The sequence below is a fragment of the Hippocampus comes genome, unplaced genomic scaffold (assembly GCF_001891065.2).
Source record: "Hippocampus comes isolate QL1 unplaced genomic scaffold, H_comes_QL1_v1.1 scaffold7, whole genome shotgun sequence".
In the NCBI taxonomy this organism is placed as follows: Eukaryota; Metazoa; Chordata; class Actinopteri; order Syngnathiformes; family Syngnathidae; genus Hippocampus; species Hippocampus comes.
Genome location: NW_017842060.1, coordinates 2,071,290 through 2,091,729, shown reverse-complemented (window position 1 = coordinate 2,091,729; position 20,440 = coordinate 2,071,290). Strand labels below are relative to the sequence as shown.

At 46.0% G+C, this 20,440-nt stretch overlaps 1 protein-coding gene across 1 annotated transcript in view; it reads right to left on the bottom strand.

Annotated features, from left to right (window-relative positions):
• Positions 1 to 14,683, bottom strand: part of fat1a (FAT atypical cadherin 1a) — a 62,953-nt gene extending 48,270 nt beyond the window's left edge. The window contains 2 exon segments of the mRNA XM_019861726.1: positions 8,856 to 12,121; positions 14,518 to 14,683. Coding sequence (XP_019717285.1) covers positions 8,856 to 12,093 — 3,238 coding nt within the window. The 5' untranslated portion in view covers positions 12,094 to 12,121; positions 14,518 to 14,683.
• Between the last annotated feature and the right edge of the window lie 5,757 nt (positions 14,684 to 20,440).

The window sequence follows — 20,440 nt, the reverse complement described above, 5'->3', positions numbered from 1 at the left end:
ATTTTTTTTTTTTTTAAATGTTTAAGCCTTGGTTGACATTTTGTGAGCGAGTGTATTTTTCTGTAAACTTTTATACTTGTTTTGTGTGTGTGTGTGTGTGTGTGTGTGTGTGTTTAATCAATACACTTGTGATTATGTGTATTCAGTACTTTCGACCTAATGAGAATTACGTGAACCAACGGAATAACTCGGATTGAACCGAAATGGTTGAACCGATCGATTTTGTTGTTTTTCAAAAAGCGTTCCACCCCTAATTTGGACCCTTGTTCTCACAAAATTTTAGAGGTCGAACTGAATAAAACCTTCATGAAAGTCTATTTTTATTTTTATTTTTATTTTTTTTTTCATGTTTTAAATTTTACACATTTTTTCTGTTGCTAACCTTACCTCCCATTAACGGAGATCTGTGTTTATGATGCATTTCCAGAAGTTGGCGTACAGGGACCACTGCAGTTGTTCAAGACGTACAATTTGGGGGAAAATGCAACTCTAGTCTCGTACAACACTTTGCATGTTTTAGCCTTGTCTTTTTGATTATTTTTCTTTTTTTGGCCATTTAAATTAATGTTTTAACTTCCTACTTTTTCACTTGCATCACATGCAGCATGATACACACTCAACAAGGCTTGGAGGACATCATTTTCCTGATACGAAAACCTTGAAAAGCATAAAAGAAGATTGCAGAAGTTAGGTCTGGATGTCAACACGCAATAGTATCAACAAGTGCGCTGTTTACATTCGCCAGCAGGGAAGGTTGTTTTACTGCCATGCGGGGGCGATGGACTTCAGCTGAGCAAATAAAAGAGCTACCACGTGAATTGCACCCACAGACAATGGCGTCAGCTGCAAACGAGGCTAGTGGAGGATGGGCACCTGAGCGAAGTCAAAGAAAGACCAAGCGGCGAGGACGGGCTGGGGCTTTGGAGACACGTGACTGAGTGGAATATGACAAGTCAAAAGCAAGGGAAATATTTCACGGAGGCCGGAGTCAGTACTTGATTGACAAGATGGATGGTCGGTCACTCACGTTGATGTCAGAGTTTCTGTAATTGTGCAGCGCAACCTTTTAGCAACACTTTCGTATTCCTAGTGTTTTTTTTTTTAAACTAAAATAACCCCCCCCCCAATTAAAAGTGCCAAAAGCTAAAATATACTAATAAATAATTTAAAAAACAAACAAACACATGCATGATTTAAAAGGGTCGGAAAAAAAAGAAAAAAGGACACTATACTTTTCAGGTGACAAATAGTTTACAGAGGGTGTCGTTTTGTTGACACAGCCTTTTGTTGATTGACAACAGCCAGGATTTGGAAGTGAGAGGAGACAAATAGTTGTGGCTTCAGGTCATAAAAAGCTGAAGGAGGAGGGGGGCGGTCGAGCGGACAGACCAAGAGGTGCAAATGCATGCGCGTAGCATTCTTAGTACATGTAGCTGGCTTAGGAACGGAGAGTTGAATCAAGTTCAGAAGGGAGGACGAACTGGCTTTCATGGATTGACCTGATGTCATAAACGAGTCAAATCATCCAGATCTGCCGCACTAGACTTGACTTTTTCTTTGGCTTTCTCCCCGCTACCAAAAAATTGAGCAGCCACAAAGCCTCAACAAGGGCGGTTGTGATCTGATGAGAGAAAAAAAAAAAAGTAGCAGAAAAGTCAAAGTCACGAGGAAAAAGTTCTCATCTTATACAAATAAAGTTGCACGGGTACTCCAAAAAGCTGGAATGTTACTCCAGTGTGGTACGTGGACCGCTGGCGGTGACACCCGATCCTTCCCACCCTGACTGAATAGTTTACGAACAAAGCACGTGAATTCACTCGCCGCGCCCATTCCGCACCGCTATCCTAGCCCGTTAGAAGAAGAAGAAAAAAAAAGAGACCTGCCTTTAGGCCAGGAGAAAAGAAGAACGAGACAAAACCAGATTTGCTTTCCGCTTCTTTTTTTGCGCTCACATTCCCTGAGGCTTTGTTATTCAAAGTTACCTGAGCTTAGCGAGATGTGAACTGTCATGACCTGCAGCCATTTTTTTTTAAGATGTGTACACTATACTGACACACAACACCACAAACACACATACACCCGCACACACACCCACACAAACACACACACACACACACACACACACACACACACAAAGGCCACATTCAAACAAGCCACACGGTAAGGTAGAGCGAGTCGGGATGAAACAGAAACGCTTCCTTGTTTGCAGCAAGGCATTGGGGCGCGTCTTTGAACTGCACTAACGCCGCTGGCCCGCCTTACAACCCGCATTCCCCGAGCCTCCCCGGGCCTCCCGCTCACATGCGTCCATAAAGGAGCCTCGTCGTCTCTGTGCCGCAGACCTGCTGAAATGCTTCACATTCTGCAAGCGTGTTTGAGAGGGGGGGGGGAAACAAGGTAAAAGGCCTGAAGTGAACCCCGGCGTTACCGGGCAACTTCACGTTCTCAAAGGTCCCCCAGACTTCCAAAGAGTTCCCAGACTTCTTGCAGCTCAGCGCCATGCTTCAAACATGAAGCTTATTGGGATTAAGGGCTTATAATTCATGAGGTGGATCGTGATCGATGCCAAGGGCTACTAGTTTCATATTCACTTCTCGGGTTGCTTCAGGTTCAACTACATGTCATGTGAACATACCACGGCTGCAAATAATTCTTTTCAAAACCGAGTGAATTGTCTTGAATAACTTCATTATGAATCCATAACATGTCAGATTTGAGTCAAAGTTTTCAAAAAGTAAAAGCAGACTTTAGCCATTCTCCTATTTTGCTTAACACAAAAGTCTGTTTAAATAAAAGACGACGAAAATCTGAAAATATTTACAGTTGAGAGGCTGAAATCAGAGGATTTGGAGAATTTGAAATTGAACAATGGCGCTAAAAGATTGAAGGGGACCTGAATGCAAAAAAAGTATATTATATAAAATGAATTAATCAGGTATTCTGATTAATGTGTGTATGGAATAAAAGTTCAATGAAATAAAAATTAAATGAAGATTAATCCAACTATTTCCATTCAACTCAGGGTGCTGCCCAAAATTGGCGTCAACCTGCCCTCGGGCTCGCATTGCGAATGTCACAGCTCATCTGTTTTCTGAGCCTGACGAGAAATTCTTCAGGCTCTGCCAATTCTTATGGACATGCCTTCAGACCGTTCGCACGGAGGGGGCGAACCTTTGCGAACGTTGGTGAAGGTGGTGAAGGCTGGTTCACGTCAGGGTTCATCCAATGTCGCAAACGTTCATCGAGAATTCTCCTGACAAACGTCTGCAGAACGTTTGCGGCGACGGACGAAAACCAAGAGCTCAACATATGTTCGACGCTCAGGCTGCTATCGAGATGTATGTTACCATTCCAAATGTTAGCAAGTTAGCATTTTATTAGTTCTCATACAAACAGTACCAGACCATAGGTCAAGGTGTAAAATCTTGGTCGGTCTGCCTCACCAGTTTCCATCCACAGGCTGGCCATCTTGCTATGTGTGAGAATAACAACTGTTAGCATGTTAGCATTCGGGCAATTGCCGCATTGAAAAAGTACCCGACTACAGGGCTGAGTGTGAAATTCTAAAGGATCTGTCTTGGACCCTGGTTGGTATGCTTGCAATATGTTAGGATAGCTATTAGCACGATAGCATTTCATCAGTTCTCACTTAAAATAGGACCCGCCGACGTGATGCTAAATTCTTTTCAATCTATTTGTGCACTTCCTGTACTCAAGCGGATTTCTTACTCCTGTAGAAGCATTCCAGCTATCAACGTGATGGCATTCTAGCGATCTACATTCAGTAGGCTTCAGCTAATTTTCCCGGAATTAACATTGCAATTTCCACAATGTGTATCAGCAGGCAGCAGTGCCCATTTGTTTATGCACAGTTGGTCCCTCTGCGTGTTCTTCTTGATTGATTTTGACCCCGCTCCTTTTCTTTATTCATTGCTTTTCTTCAAGGAAAAAAAGTTACATATAGCGCCAAAATGAAAGTGAATATTAAATTTCATTTTACAACCACCACAAACAGCAGCATTAATAATACAACAAACGATTGTTCGCCTGTGCCTTGACCGCAAGTGAACTGGCAGGCTTGGGGAAGAAAAAAAACAAAAGCAAAAAACACAACCAAAAAAATCAGTTTGCCTTCTGATTTAACGCAATTACGAAGCATGCCGGCCGGCCGGCCTTGTGATCGCCTGCTGAACAAGTTTACCTCTCCTCTAAATATATAAAATGGCCTTTTAACTGCACTCGAGATGGCCTCTGAGACGAAGCCCCGCTGCTAGCCTAAAACACCGGACAGTGTTCTTTAGTCTGCCAGGAGCTGAGCTCACCATCACCTGTATACATCCGTTCGTGCTGAAGTAAACACAACGCTAAGTATAGGAATACATATTTTAAAAAAGGAATAACACTCACACACAGACACCCACACATTTTCCGTCTGGCTTAGAGGATACTGTATATGTTAATCTTAAACCATGTACAGTAAGCGTGGATTTAGGATTACTTCCTTCGCCCGCTTTTTCAGCGGAACCACGCATCGCTTTTTTTGCAAACATGGCAAGGACAAAAAAGTATGAAGTCTGCACCAAAAAGAAGAAAAACGGAAAGTTACGGGTTTCAGCAGATACGTCAACAAAAATAAAACTACAACTGTACAAAATTTCAGTTTCAATGGCAATATTCCCCTCATGATAATGATCAAGGTACAATATTACCATGATATTCTCAATTTTTGTGTAAATGGACAATTTATACTCTGAACATTACAACTTTACTTGCTAAAAAGTGATTCCACCCTGTAAAAATGGCAACTTTTTTCTTATAGAGTAAGAATTTTATTATTATTATTTTTTTTTACATACAAAATTACCACTTCATATACAAAACAATTATTGCAAAATTACTTTTTCTGGTAGTCATCTTGGTTTACGGTCATGAATTTACTTTCACCAGTTTTTCAACTCCATTATAACATTCTCTCCCAATTTGACATAATCCTTTAGTCATTATTTCAGCCCCTCGTTTCTCATATGTGAGCCTCATACTACTCGCGTCTATCGTGGAGAAACTACAACAATCAGAAAAAAAGGAACATTAAAACAAGCCGGAAGGGGATCACAAATACCATAAAATTTGGTCTTTGTACTTTCAGTTGAATATTTAATCATGATTCTGACTAATTGACGCTGAAAGGGGGGGGGGCGTTGTGAGTCAAGCATGACCTGGAGTAACAGGCAAATGAACAACGCTTTCTTCCTGTGCAGCAAGATTTCTTTTTTTTTTTTTAAGAAGCTTTCATGGGGTCGGGCTGAGAACTGCCGCTGCATCCTTTTAATGACCAATGTGTGCTTTTCGTTTAGCGGCCGGCAATCAACTTTGTCCCGTCGCGTGCATTCCTGCCGCCGTCTCCACGGCAACGGCACTCAAGCGGCAGCACTGTTTGGATTGGATTCAGGTGGCACTTTGAGGTCTCTGGGGAGTTTATCTAAGCGCTAAATAAAGAGGAAGGGTGCTTAATACCACATCTATCCATTACGGGCCAGACGAAAAAGTTTGAGGTTTGCAGCTAGAAGGGGGCGGGGAGGGGCTGGGGGGAAGCCAAGGACAGGCTTTTTTTTTTTTTCAACTGAAATGGAAAATACAATAACAGCTTTGCAAAGGAATGTCTTGACGGCACGCTGAGTGAAAGGGCAATGCATATATTAGCACGGGAAGAAAGGGCAATGCATACATGAAACAATCGGGCATCTCGATTCACGCAGAAATGAACAGATTACACCTTTTTTTTGGACAAAGAAAAACCTGATGCAGCACTGAAAGGTTTTCCTTCACTCGTAGAAAACAGTTGACTTCAACTTCCATGATCCCTTGTTGTGCTTAGCCAATGTTAGGCTGTTTGGCTTCCGTTGGTCGCGCTAGCTAGCTATCGCTAAGCTAGCCTGTCATCGCCAGTCACGTAAGTGGCCAAACACTTTGGATAATGCTGTGACGGCGTGAGAGACCAGCAGTGAAGTAACATAGACAAAGTCATTGGCACAGTGCCTGGCTGGGCTTTATGGACTTACTGCTGAACAATTTTGGAATTGTATGATCAGTAGCTGGCCAAATATTTCCATACCCAGGCATACATGGGCAAATGTAGCGGGCGTGGATGCATGTGGACTCCTTACTTACATACAGTACATTTCACTGAGACAAAAGTGCCACCCAAACATGCCTCTGAGACAATACACAGGACAAAAATTTATGACCCCCTTCTAACTTGAATCCGAAAATTTTACTTTTTAACGGCCGATTCGGATCTCAATTTGAGTCAGCGCCAACTTGTGCACGGCCCTGGTTATAAGAGCACATCTGTCATGCTTGAAGACCCCTGAAAATGTGTTCATCCTCATGAATGTTGCGCTATGAAAAAGTGAGAAAGGGAGCCAGACAAAACAAGCAGTTAAATGTCAATGGCAGAGAGAAATAAAAAGTTAAAAAAAAAAAAAAAAAAAACATCGTCTAATGGTTTCCCCCCCATTAAAATTTGTGTGGTGGGGGGCACAAGGTGTGTGGTTCCTGGGATTTCTTTGCTCTTTTGGGGTTGTTGTTTTTTTGTTTTTTTTTGGTCGGTTTTCTAATTTTGAACAATTCTGGCCACAAGATGCAGCTGTGGCTCTGTATATATATAGCCGAGCTGCACAGAGCCACTTTCCTTGCTATGCTTTTTGCTCGCCAAACAAACCACACCCTTCATTCTGGCCAACCTAGGAGGTATTACCGCCTCGGCCGCATTCGGTAGCCCGCTGATCCCGGATATAATCAACGACATTGCAGCCCAACCCTCATGGACAACGCAATCAATATAACTCTGATAATCAATTTAAGATTAGCATCAGGATCTAAGACAGGAGATCAAATCAGGGTTGATGGATCTGAGATTCAAACAGGTGTAACGAATGTCATGCCGTCCGTCAATTTTGCAGTTAACACCGGGGAAGACAACTGCTGCGTGAAAGCGGAAGAAACCAATAAAACCGCGAGCATCCCGGTTATCCGCTCGCTCGTAAAACAACATTACATTGCATTATGAAATGGGGGCGGGGGGGCAACACACCACAGCTGACACGCGCAACAACCCCCACGCGTCCCACCGCCGCCCCGTCGTCATGAGATGCTAAATATACCGATCTGAGAGCCAACATTTCCCAAAGGAAAAGGTCTGTGGAAAAATTCACACGTGTATCCAATTCAGAATCCAAAGCGAAACAAATCCAGAAAAAGTGCAAGGCTACGCGTTTCAATTACAGTCTTGGGCCTCTATTACATTTGCGTCACAAACGTGCAATGTCACATGAGCGCAAAACTCCACCGTTTACGAAATGTCGGGGGCAAAAGTGGTCAATTTGACTGTCCATCTGCTTGTACTGATGCCATCGGGACTCACTTTGCATATGTTTTTCTGTCTTGATCCAGATCCTCACAAAAGGCTTCGCCCCTCAAGACCCTCCTCCCGGCCCCCCCATGATAAAAAAAAAAAAAATTCAGTAAAACCAACATTGAGCCTGCTATTTGTTTTTATGTTGACATGGCAGAGGTCATTAAAAAAGTGGTAGTCTCAAGACTTTTTGCTCACTTCACCAGCACAGCAACTTTATGCAGACCTTCACCAAGAGTACAAGCTACTCCGGGACTTTCCTTGACCCATGCACAACCCCTAACACAATCATTTTGTATGTCTTATGTCTGTGCCTTTCCGAGATCTGGTGGTGGTCTAAGATTTTACAATGTTTGTGTATCTCGATAGTCTATACAGACCCTCACCAAAAGGATGAGGCCCCGAGGGGTTTTTTTCCTTCCCCCTGGCCCCACCAGCCCTCTGCAATCAATAATGAATGGCTTACATCATCTTGCTATCTGTATCAGTCCTCCTCCTCACCAAAGATCATAAAAACTTATGGGTGGTCTGAGACTTTACTTTACTACATTCAGGCATATTTACCCAGAAACTCACTAATATGATTGGCCCTTGCAGGAATTTTCCTTGGCTAATACGTCACCCCACTACAATTAGTTTAGCAGTTTCGTACTCAATCCTGCAATCACTGTTATCTTGTGTTTTGAAAAGGGCGTTAAAAAAAAAAAAAAAAAAAAAAAGCCTTTTGTGGTCTTAAACGTATTTTTCTTTACACAGTACTTTAGTTATGTCGCTTGATCCAGACCTGTCAGTTTTATACCTCCTATATGATCCTTCAAAACAATCTCAGTTCCATATTCTCAAATGATACAAAATTTGTGTTGGCTTGAAAAGAAAAAAAAATGCAGTCCTGTATCTTCAGCTCGACCCTCACCAAATTTATCAGCCCGAAAGGCTTTTTTTGTGGTGGTCTAAAACTTTTGCTTAGGACTGTATGAAATCTGGTCTTGCCACACCAAAAGTGGCTTTAAGGAGGTAAGAAGCAAGCTCCAAAACAACCAAATCTGGTGGTTGTGAGGTTGGCGGGGGGAAGGCGTGGGTGCTGTAGGAACTCCTGGAATTCCAGACTGCTTATTTTGGTGCTAATTTGACTCAGCTGTTAAAATGATTACTAGGCAGCGGAGCCACGCCGAAAGAATCCCACCAAACAATATTTTATACTGCAATCTGAAAAGATTGAGGGAGAAAGTCTTTCCACGGCGACTGCAAAGAATGTCTGCTCAGGTCTGGCGTGCAGCTGCTCCCCCTGCTTCCAATGCTTCAAAAAAAAAAAAAAAAAAAAAAAAAAAAAGAGACCAGAAGCAGGAATACGCCCTTCACCTCATTCTTGCACGCCAATCATCCCAAACGGACGCCTGCGTATTCCAAACACCGAGTTGTCGAGAAACACAAAATGACTCACCGGTTTCCTCATCAATGGTGAATATCCCCAGGCCGGAACCGTCGCGGATGGAGTATCGGATCTCTCCGTCTCGGCCTTTGTCCTCGTCCTCGGCTCTCACCGTCATGACAGAAGACCCGACAACGGCGTCCTCCTTGATAAATCCTTTCTCCACGAAGGAGCGGAACACGGGCCGGTAGAGGTTTTCGTTCACGTCCACCACGTCCACCTCCACGAAGCAAGTGGACGACAACGACACGGGCTTGCCTTTGTCCTTGGCCTTTGCCGTCAGGTTGTACACCTGCTTGGTCTCGTAGTCCAAATTCTGCACGATCCGCACGGCCCCGCTCAGCTTGTCCACTTCAAAGTTTCCATCCCCGTTGTCCATCAGGCCGTAGCGGATCTGACTCGAGGGCCCGACATCGGGGTCGTGGGCCTCCAGCCACATGACCACGGTGCCGACGGGGAGGTCCTCCCTCACCTTGATGCGGTAATTGGGGGGGACGAATTTCGGCGGGTTGTCGTTCACGTCCTCCAGCGTGATCTTCAGCGGCACGGCGGACACGAGCTGGGGCTCCTTTTCGGCCAGGTCACGGGCCGCAATCTTCAAGTCGTACACCGGACGCAGCTCGCGATCCAGCGGCTTGGCGACCGTCACCACCCCGGACTCGGCGTTGATAGCAAAGTGATCCGTGCCGCCCAAAATCGAGTACCTCACCACGCCGTTCTCGCCTTGATCCTTATCCGTCGAGTCCACCTGGATAATTTCCGTGCCCACCGGAGTGCTCTCGCTAATTTCCACAGAGTAGGACTCCTGCAAAAAACGCGGGATATTGTCGTTGGCGTCCGAGATCTTGACATCGAGCAGCCGCGAGGAGGACTTCTGCGGAATGCCGAGGTCATAGACCGTGACGTTGAGCGTGTAATGGTCTTTTGTCTCCCTGTCGAGAGGCGAATAAACCAAAAGCCAGCCCGTCTCCATCTCGGCGAGGAAGCGACTCTCCGCGTCACCTCCCGAGATGACGTACACGAGCTTCCCATTGAAGCCACTGTCCGCGTCGGTGGCACCTAAATGAGCGATGCGACCCCCGACGGGGAGGTCCTCCCTGACTTCCACGGAGGCGGGGAAGGACTCGGCAAAGCGCGGCGCGTAGCGGTTGATGGAGTGAATGTCCACGAAGTGGTCGTCGGGCTCGGCCGGCGTGTGGACCTTGCTGCCCTGGAGCAGCTTCTCGGCCAACATGGTCGCCACCCCGGTTTCGACGCACTTCACCTGCACGGGCATCCGGGCGGTTATGACCGTTATGTTCATGTACATGGGTTGCGTCTCGCGTTCGCCGTCGCTCGCCACGATCCGCAAACTGTGAAAGGACCTTTTCGCCGCCTCACCCTCGCTCAGCGTGTTCCTGAGGGAAAGCACGCCAGAGTTCGAGTTCAGCTCAAACAGATCCAGGTCGTCCCCGGATTTGATGTAGTAGCGCACGAGCTGCAGCTCGTCGGCATCGATGGCCGACACGGTGGTGATCTGCTCACCCACGCCGTGGTCTCTCGGCACGGTGACGTCACAGTCCACATTTTCGAACAGTGGCTGATTGTCATTGAGGTTGTTCAGTGTCACGGTGACGACGGCCTCCACCTCTCGCCGAAAGGGGGATCCCCAGTCCGAGGCTCTGACTTTGAGACTGTAAATCCGGGGCATGAGCTCGTAATCGAGCAGCTCCGAGGTGCTGATGACGCCGGAGAAATAGTCAATGACGAACGGCTGCGGGTTGATATTGGTGATGCTGTACGTCACGTAGCCATTCTCGCCCCGGTCCAGGTCGACGGCCTTCACCGTCACCACACTGGTCCCGACGGGCGCGTTTTCATCAACGCCGGCCCTGTACGACGTCTGCTGGAACTCGGGCGCATTGTTATTCACGTCGATGACGTCCACGATGACTTTTGTCGCCGCTTTCCCGCCACTCGCCGTCACGTCCAGTTCGAAGCGGACAGCCGCGTTGGCACTGATTGGCGCCGCTGTGCTGATCAAGCCGGTGTCGGGGTTGATGGTAAATCGGTCCGATTTGTGGCTGAAAGCATATTTGAGCCGAGGGTGCTTTGGGAGAGCAGTCACCATGACGACAGGCGTGTGAACGGGGGCAAATTCGCTCAGGTTGACTCTGTAAACGGCCTTTTCAAAGACAGGGGGTCCCGTTTTGAACTGAGGGGAAGTGACATGCACCAGTTTGGCTGAGGAAAACTGAGGCGGGCTTCCCTTGTCCTTTGCCTGCAGAGTGAGATTATACCCAAAAGGCTGGCTCTCCCAGTCCACGTTCTTCACCGCTTTTATTTTATACTCCTTGCTCCCCGGGCTGGTCCTCACAGCCCTAAACTGCTGGAGCGGGTCGCCGGCGACAATACTAAGCGACGCGATCTCCCCGTTGGGTCCCAGGTCGCTGTCCTCCACCGTCACAATGGCGTACGTGGGGTCGGGGTTGGCGTCCGAGGGCGTCAGGGTGACGGCGGTGACGACGGGTGCGTTCTCATTGGCCTGCTCCACCCGTACCGTCAGCCTGGCCGTGCTGCTGAAGCCGCTGCTTCCGTAAAGCTTCATGCCGCGGTCCACTGCCAGGATCTCTAACTCATACAGCTTGGTCTCAGAGTAGTCCAGCCGGCCGGTGAGCGTCACCACGCCGCTGGTCGGGTGCACCGCGAACATGTCCGTCCACTCGCGGAAACTGTAATAGTACTCCCCATTCGTACCGATGTCGGCGTCCGTCGCCGTCACCTTGGCCACGCTGCCGCGTATGGCCGTGTTTTCGGGTAGCGAGATGCTGTACGAGGTCGGCGAGAACAGCGGCCTCAAATCATTGGTGTCCAGGACCTGCACTCTGACCTGGGCGCGGCACTCCGCGTCGGTGCCCCTCTCGGACGCTTTCACAGTCAGCACGTAGTGGTCTCGAACCTCCCGGTTGAGGATAGCTGTGCTGCCCCCTTTGGTTCTAATGCGCAAAAAGCTAAAATCTCCCAGCAGGTAGTCCTCGGCCTTGAACAAGTTCTCGTTATCCCCGGAGATGATTTTGTAGCGTATCTCCCAGGCGGGGTCGGTGACGTAGATCCCCATCTTGATGTGGCTCTCGAGGTAGGTCTTGGCGGCGGAGTTCTCGTAGATGGTGCCGTTGTAAACGGGCTGCGTGAAGTGCAGGGAGGCCGCCCCGGCCGTCCAGACCAGCTGCAGGAGCAGCGAGGCCAGCGAAAGCGCCTGCCGTCCCGTCATCGTACCTTTTTCGCCGCTGCCGCAACGCCTACACAAACGGGAACATCCATATAAGCGTTTATATAAATGTATTTTTGCCTCATAAGCAGACATCCATGCAATAAAGAGTATCATTTACACAGATCTGATCGGTTGGATCGGATTGGAAGACATTGTGCATTTTGTGCAAAATCGATCATTGGTTACAATGTCATAATTTGCCGATTGATCAATGACGTCATTGATTGTATCCGCAAACACAATCTTGTTCATTCCAGGGACGTTCTGGGCTACCATCGTTAATAATCTCAGCATATACAGTCAAATCTTTTTCACTTTTTTTCCCCAATATTATATTTATTTATTTATTTATTTTAGGGAGGGGTGGGTTTCGACCCTCATTTTCTGTGTATTGATTGTTTATCAGAATTTTTAGAGTGTAATTGTTATTTTTTTCCCCATGCATTTCACCGAGCGTCAGTTATGTGCAGTTTTTGGCTGTTCGTGGGGTAATCCCCTGCAAATGGCGGGGTCGACTGTGCAGTAAATGAACATGTTTTTTTTTAAATAGATTGGTCCATCTTCTGATTGGGTCAGTGATCTTTTTTTTTTCTGTTCACTTGCTGATCGGCTCCAGAATCCTCATCATGTAGACAGTACAGGGGCATTAGCTGAACAGTGGCGTATCCAGAGCTTGAACCACGTGCCCCACATTTAGCCTTGCAGGACAAAAAAAAAAAAAAAAAAATGTGGCCTAAGCAACGGCTCGTAAGTAAAAGCTATTGCACTTCAGTGAAATCTGGCTGTTTTCGTCAGACTCATGCTAAAATATATTTTTAGTTCCCCATTAAGAGAAACCTTGAATTTTGTAAGTTCATGGTTTAAACCTAAGTACCTTTAATTCCCACAAATTCCCACAGAAAGTTTCCAATTTTGAAAATTATATATATATATATATATATATATATACATGTAATCATTCAAAAAAGCCTGGGAAACATTGTCGTGACAGAAGAGCAAAACCGAACCTACGCCAGCTGAATGTGGCATAAAATATTGACAACCACTTGGAAGGTATTTTATGAAAACGGGGGTGTGAAGACTCATTTCATTGCTACTCATATAACTGTGCTTGGATTTTTTTTTTCTTAAACTGAACACAAACTGAACGGGGCAGGACACTGTTTCTACACCTCTGGACGGATTCCAACCTAAGTGAACGACATGTGTGAAAGCACATAGTTTTCATGCACACAAATCCATTTTGGGTGCTGCCTTTTAATATTTCTGTGCATAGAGTGCGTTGGGGTCCCGATTGTTGTTGTTGTTGTTGTTGTTTTTTTTAATGCAAAATAAAACTTCCACCCCACACCCGTTCTACGTGTTTGTTTGAGCAAAAAACGCGACAATACCATCCATAATATCCAGATGTGAATGTCACAGCGTTTTGCCTCAACTCCTCAATGCTGTGTGAAAATCCCATTTCCTCAGCAATGTGCACTTCATAAACGGTGTGACATGTGCTGTGAAAAGCTATCACATCACATCGGTTCCTTGAGTGTGTGTGCGCGCGCGCGTGTGTGTGTGGGGGGGGGGGGCAGAATGACTCGTAGGCTCATTTATGCATACACTCGCTTAACGTGCGCGCGCTCCACATTGTCCATAAACCATCGATGCGCACAGATCCCATTATGCAAATGTATTCCATTTCGCAGACGTATTCCTCTCCATCAATTATGCGACGGTGATAAAGAAATTCCGCTATCTAACTGTCCCTGTGCAGTCATGAAAGTAGTTCCCGGGCTCATAAAATGCCAGCAGCAATTATCATTACAGGAGAAATGAGATATCTTGAAATCCCGCACACTATTTACTATTGTAAATTGCTTTCTCGTGTGGATAATCTGTGTTCACCTTAGATGAGAAACCACATAGCCTGCAGGTACAAAAGAACCATCTGCTGCTCGTGGGCGTCCATTGTGAGCGGATATAAGGGGGGAAAAAACTTTAAATATCTGAGTTTAAATAAGGAGAACAAAAATCTCTTTTTTTTCCTCATGGACACGAATTGGGGAGATAAACGTTTTTCCTCGTTTTAAAATATGCTTTTTAAGTTGATGTCAAAAGTGAAGCGCTTGAAGAACAGTAAGTTTGAATTCCCATCCCCCAACTCTAAACATCAACCTCATGCAACAAGCCCAGCGAGGAATTTGTTCCAATCGTATGGAAAAAAACCGATCTTTTTTTTTTGAAACAACGAACGATGAAACCCCACTCGACACTTTAAAATAAATACATAGATTGACTTTTACTCAATGCTTAGTCTCAACTCAACAGCGATGTGATTTTGTTCGCGAAACCATAAAAGGCGACCGAACGCGCAACTTTTCTCCACTTTATGGCGCACGGAACGGGACTCCTTCGGGACAAGAACACGTCACGTACCTTTTTTTTCTTTCCCCTCGAAGAAATACAAATTAATCCCGAAGCTTGGGAGGTTTACTGGGTACTTGAAGCAGTCCAAATGTCGGCATGGCTGTGCATCGAGCTCACACTAACTCGCCGAACATCCATCTGGTGGAAGCTCCGAGCGGTCTCTCTCACCCTCTGACTCGTCACCACTTTCCCTCGCTCGCTGCCTCCGCCGCGCACTACCCTCGTGCTTTTCTCACGCGGTGTTATATCACTCCGCCCTGCGCGTGGTCTGGAACTACCTTCGTTCTCGCAACAAGTGAAGAAATCAAACGACACGGTAAATACGCGTCTACTCTAGTTATTTTTATAATGTATAGTTCGTTGAGAACATTTTAAAACATTTAATATATCCAATCAATAAATTAAAACAAAGTCACATTCTAAAAAATACATTTATCGCTACTCTCATTCGCACCTGCAGTGTTTGGTTAAACTAACCAGGGTTTGTTCCTCACGGTGGTCCGTGCTGCTTTTATGCAGGTGTGAATACATACAAACGCATCCTGGTACATTGATTGAGCTGCTGTTGACACTCAAAATTATTTTGCAGTTCTCGTCACGGCAGAAATATGCAGAGCAAGAATGTAGCATGTAGAAATTTTCCTCCTTTTCCGGGATCGTACTTTCGATGCCGCCCTCGTCATTTCTATCCAATGGGAGGCACTGCACAAGTAAATGCCTGCCTTGCACATCCCGCCGCACCAAGATGCGATGTTCGTGCACAATGAAAGGGTTAATCGACGGCGCTGTACCCTGCTAAGTGCAGTGTGAAAATGCATTAGAATTGGTGCTTTGGCACCATCTTGTGGTATCTTGGTGCCTTGGACCGACCGTACGTGAACGTACCTAGAGAAGCTTCATTTACTTGAATTCTTTGCTGCCATCTTGTGACATCTATCAGCAGTTATTGGGGGTGATACAGATCCTCCGTGAGTGAGATCGGCCGATATCGATTCCGATACTGATCGCATTGATTGTACATTTTCTACACAGCTATTGCATCTCGAGGAGAAAAGTTACTCCCACAAGTGCAACGTATGATTCTAACCCCCTTTATATGCCAATGGCCTGACATGCAGATTACAGTATTTTCAGTCATTTGTTTTAATCAGGAAAGGACTCAGAATAAAACCCTCTCAGTCTTTAGGCCTTTGTCCTCAAAACTCCAATGAACGAATAGCATGTTTTCTATATTGAAAGTTGTGGAAAATAGGAGTCGCTTATCGGGATGCCCTTGAATGCATTAAAAAGCTCAACTCCTGCCTGAGGAATGGCTCTGACCTCACACATTCCTCTCCCTTTTTGCCATCCGTGCACGACTCAATATGGATCATGCATTGGCCTACCTCTGCAGCTGTGTTTACTCTACCCAAAATATAATAACCAAACCTGGCTTTATGTGTTGAAGGAGACACACAGTATTGTGAATTATTTTCACAATTTAAAACGTCCATCCATCCATCCATTATCTGATCCGCTTATCCTCACGAGGGTCGCAAGTGCGCTGGAGCCTATCTGAGCTGTCTTGGGGCAGCAACTGCTTGCCAGTCAATCGCAGGGCACACATCAACAAACAACGAGTCACACTCACAATCACACCTCGGGATAATTTAGAGTGCTCCATCGACCTCACCTGCATGTTTTCGGAATGTGGAAGGAAATTGGAGACAACCCCTGCAGGCACGAGGAGAACATGACAACATGGCTGGAGTTGGGGCGTTGCAATGATGACTTTTCTGAACGCTTCTCATGCTAGCTAACGCCATTCTATGCATTCAGTGGTGCTGCTCGTCCATGACTTGAAAGTGGCAGTTTCTTAGCCCAGCCTAGCCTTCAAGTCATGTGAGGAGAAGCTTGGCGCGGTGGTGAAATTATGTCCATCGGCACCACTGTTGTTGTCATTGATGGGATGGCAGGCGCGCCCCAAACCCGAGTATGTTAAAGGAAAAAAGTATGTTTTGCGATAAGTTTACTGGCACCGTCCGCAAACTTCTCCTGTTTCTGTCACGATGAATACAACCGCCGCATTTGTCAGGATGAGCTGCACTGTTACATAACAATTCACCCGAAATTTGACCTGCAAAAACATTTCGGTAAATACGCAGCGCATAAGAGGTTTGCTCGGTTGTCTAATTTCCCGCTTGATGTGCGGCCAAGGTCTCCCGAGACCCGACTATTTGTCTCCACGCCTTTTGTTTTTTTTTTTTTTTTCCACCCAGAATGTCCCCTTTAATATTGCAACATCTCCCAGAAACCGCTCCTGTTGCTGGCACAGTGAACAGCCCTTGTTCCGTCTGCCAATGTCGTCATTGGACACAATTAGCCCCGCTGTTACCCGAACATTCTGGCAAGGCAAAGTTTCACACTTGACGGTCGGGCAGGCACTTCAGAGACGCCGACTGTTTGCATCGAGGTTATTAAAAAGTGCAGTTTTCATGATGTGTGTCCCCTTTTGAGTTCCTTGACACCTCCCTCGAAGCGCTCTTGTGTCTGGCACGTAGAATGTACCGTACATCTGCAAATGTCTCCATTCCGCACACACATACGACTTAAGTCCGACGCCACGCTGTGAAGTGGCCAGCAGAAAAAATGCCCAGGCCGCCTGGAGCCGGCGGTCTGGCGTGAGAATGTGGGCCTCGCGTCCATTCGGCAGGGGCTCATTAAAATCACATTTGCCCACAGGCTGCGGCAGCCAACGCGACCTGCGGGCTCTGTGTATGCGCGTATGCGGGAGAATTATTGAGCTTGAGAGGGAGGGAAGGAGGAAGAAGGGGGGGGGGGCTGGCGTTCAATGTTTCATCTTCCTCCATCTCAACCTCAGTTTAGTCGGAGACGGCGTTGAGCTTCGTGACCTGCCCCCACCTCCCCTTCTGATCCGCCTGTAAAGCTTTAATTGAATTCAGGTCAGGTGACGCCCGCTGCTGCTTCCTCGGCTTTGATCCCGGCGAGTGTTTGCGCTCCTCACTGCTGGGGGGGGGGTCACGTCCTGCTGCCTTTCGGACCTCGTGGATGGATGCATGATGGACGGACGCGCAGGCTTTTTACACCGGGCGACTAAATCAACCCCCTCCTCCTCTCTCACCAAAGAACAGGAAGTGCTTTATTAACTTGTGACAGTGAGCAGAAACACTTGCGTCCTGGGTGGCTTTTTTTGTTGTTTCGAAAAGCGTGATGACTCTTCTTTGTATCAAGCCGTTTTAGGGATGTACCTAAAAGGAAACAAAAAACTTTGGGGGTGTTATGACAGTTAAAAAAAGTTTTTGCTAGATCTGCATTTCAAGAAGTGACCGTGTAAACAAACCCTCCCAGAAAAATGGAGACATAATCAGGAAAAATTGCATTTTTAGATTTTATACAGTTAGCCTCTGGAGCGCTTGCATGATGCCACCCATCAATTGTGAAATTCAATCATGATGGAAGTCTTGCTTGCCATTTCCCCAAAATGTTTGCCTGTAAAATCTTTGCCGGATTGTCACGCAAGCAGCTAACTTTGTCAAATGAAGAAATGGAGCTACAAAATATGCAACTCAGTGTATTGATTGTGCACAAAAGCGCAGCGGTTTCAGGGAGATGTCAAGAGACTTAAATGGCACATTGTAGGATGTTGCAATTGGTTTGTTGCTTCTGTGGCAGATCGTGTTGATCCCCAAACAAATGACATTCTTTTCATTTCATTTTTTTGGGGGAGGGGCGTTATAAAAGTCATGCTTGCTCACGCGCATTTATGACCTAATTCTACGCTCATAGGCTTGCCTCCTCTATTTTTTGGGGGGTTTTCTCTTAACAAGTAAACCTGCTCGCACCCTGTCATCTAATTTCATGTTGGCAAGTTTTTATATCCTTAATCCGGCTTTGTGACGCGGCACGGTTGCAAGTGGTCTTGCTTCTTCCATGCTATAGAGAGGTTGTTGGAGATTGTGGTAGAGTCAGTCCAGTTTGAGTTTTGGTAGGATTTCCGTTGCACGTGCAGTTGCGATTGCAAACTGGGTTACCCCAACCTTTTGTTAACCTTGGCCTTGTAGTGTGTCTCACTCTGCCATTTTCTTCATCACAAAGTCACACAATCCAGATCCATTTTTTGGATACAGTAGAAATCAATCGGAATTGTGCCGTCCATTGGAAAAAGAGACTTTATTAAGAGATCCTGGGAGCTGGCTATGTCTGGCACGTTGAGTGAGCTATGCCCTGCTTTTTACGGTGACTAATGTCTTTAGCTGTAAGGCCGCCAAACCCCACCGCCACCCCCCTCTGGTAACTTGAAACCGGAGATCAGGAAAAGACAGATGACTTGTCGTGCGCCCGCAGCGAGGTCGAGGCGGCTCTCCTGGTTGTACCGCCTCACTCTCCAGCCGGATTTTAACCGTAAAATAAAGAAGGGATTGTATCAGAATAATATAATATGTCGACAAGCCCCGTCGCGAAGACGCCGGCCCCACCGGAGCCACTTGTCGAAAGCGCAGCTCATAACAAGCAGACAGAAAACCAAGCGCAAAGGCGATCTCGCGAGCGCGCTCTTATTTTTGCCAGATAAATCCATGTGACACTTTGGCGCTGAGGCCAGTTTAAAGAAAACAACGTGCGAGTAATTTATGGAAAATAATAAAGAATTCCAAGCTTCCCCTGTATGCTGGAGACAAACAGCTGTGCTCTGATAGTAAAGTCTTCTGCTGCCTGCAGCAAAAAGCAGGAGATTACAATAGCAAAGCCCCCCACTGCCCCACCCCTCACCGGCGGAAGCGCCCCTAATTACCCAAAAGAAATGACAAATAGATACACAGCGCTGTAGAGCAACCTGTTTGCAGACTTCACATAATTGCCTCCCCCACCCCCAACCCCTCACTCGTGTGCCGCATTGCAATTGGAAAAGAATTTGTTGTAAATAGACAAGTGTGAATAGCTTTGCATGCAAAGTGAGCCTCAACCTTGGGAACTCAGAAACTCAACTCCATTTCCCTTTGATAGTGTGTAAAATATCTTTCAAGAAGAAACTCTTTTTTTTTCTTCCTTTTTTTCTTTTATCATCATTCCCCAAGTCAAGACCTTCTCCGCCAGCCCAACTCTCTCCGTGGAAAGCGAAAATCCATTTATTAACGAAAGGAAAAGTAGTAATTTCCCAAAATTTACAGTGAATCTGAAATTTAATCAACAAACAATTTTTTTTTCCCCCTCAGGAAAAGAATTCTATCGGCATGTTTTTCAGGAGGAAGGAGCTTAAGTTAGTATGAGTGGGTATTTTATTTTCAGTTTGTGTTTTTTCCCCCCTAATGCCGTATGGCTTCCAGAATAACTGCAATTAGTTTTTTTTTTCCACCCCAAATTTTTACTTTTTTTTTCTTTTTAAGAAAATAAATATTTGAAAAAAAGAAAACAATGCAGAGTCAACTTTTTGTGTGAAGTTTTATTCTCGCAATGCCCCACATCTCGGCTCACGCATCTCCAATGAACGTACCAGGCCCAAGCACCATACTTTGGACCGTGTCTTCTCCATTGCCCTCCTTTTGCAACGCTCTCCCAAAAATAGCCGTCACAGAAGAACCAGAACATAAGTGCCACATAAGAATAAGCCAGTCTGGGACTAAATTGCTCCGTCATTTAAAAAAAAACAACGAAGTGGAGCGTGCGCAGATGGCATAGAATTTGATGCCAGAATGCGGCTAATAAACACCATTTTCAAAATCTTTTTTTTTTTCCTTGGTGAGGAGGATGACAGAAGCACTGCGGATTTACTTCAATATTGTTTCCAGTCTGTGCCGCTTTGAATGTCACTGCCGGCGTTTGCGTTCCCACCTGAAAGTTAGATGAGAAGATCACTGATGCACCCAAATTCATAAATTAAAGACACCGTTAAAAACCGACAGCGAGGAGGCTCTTAGTTTAGCATGAAGAGAACGGG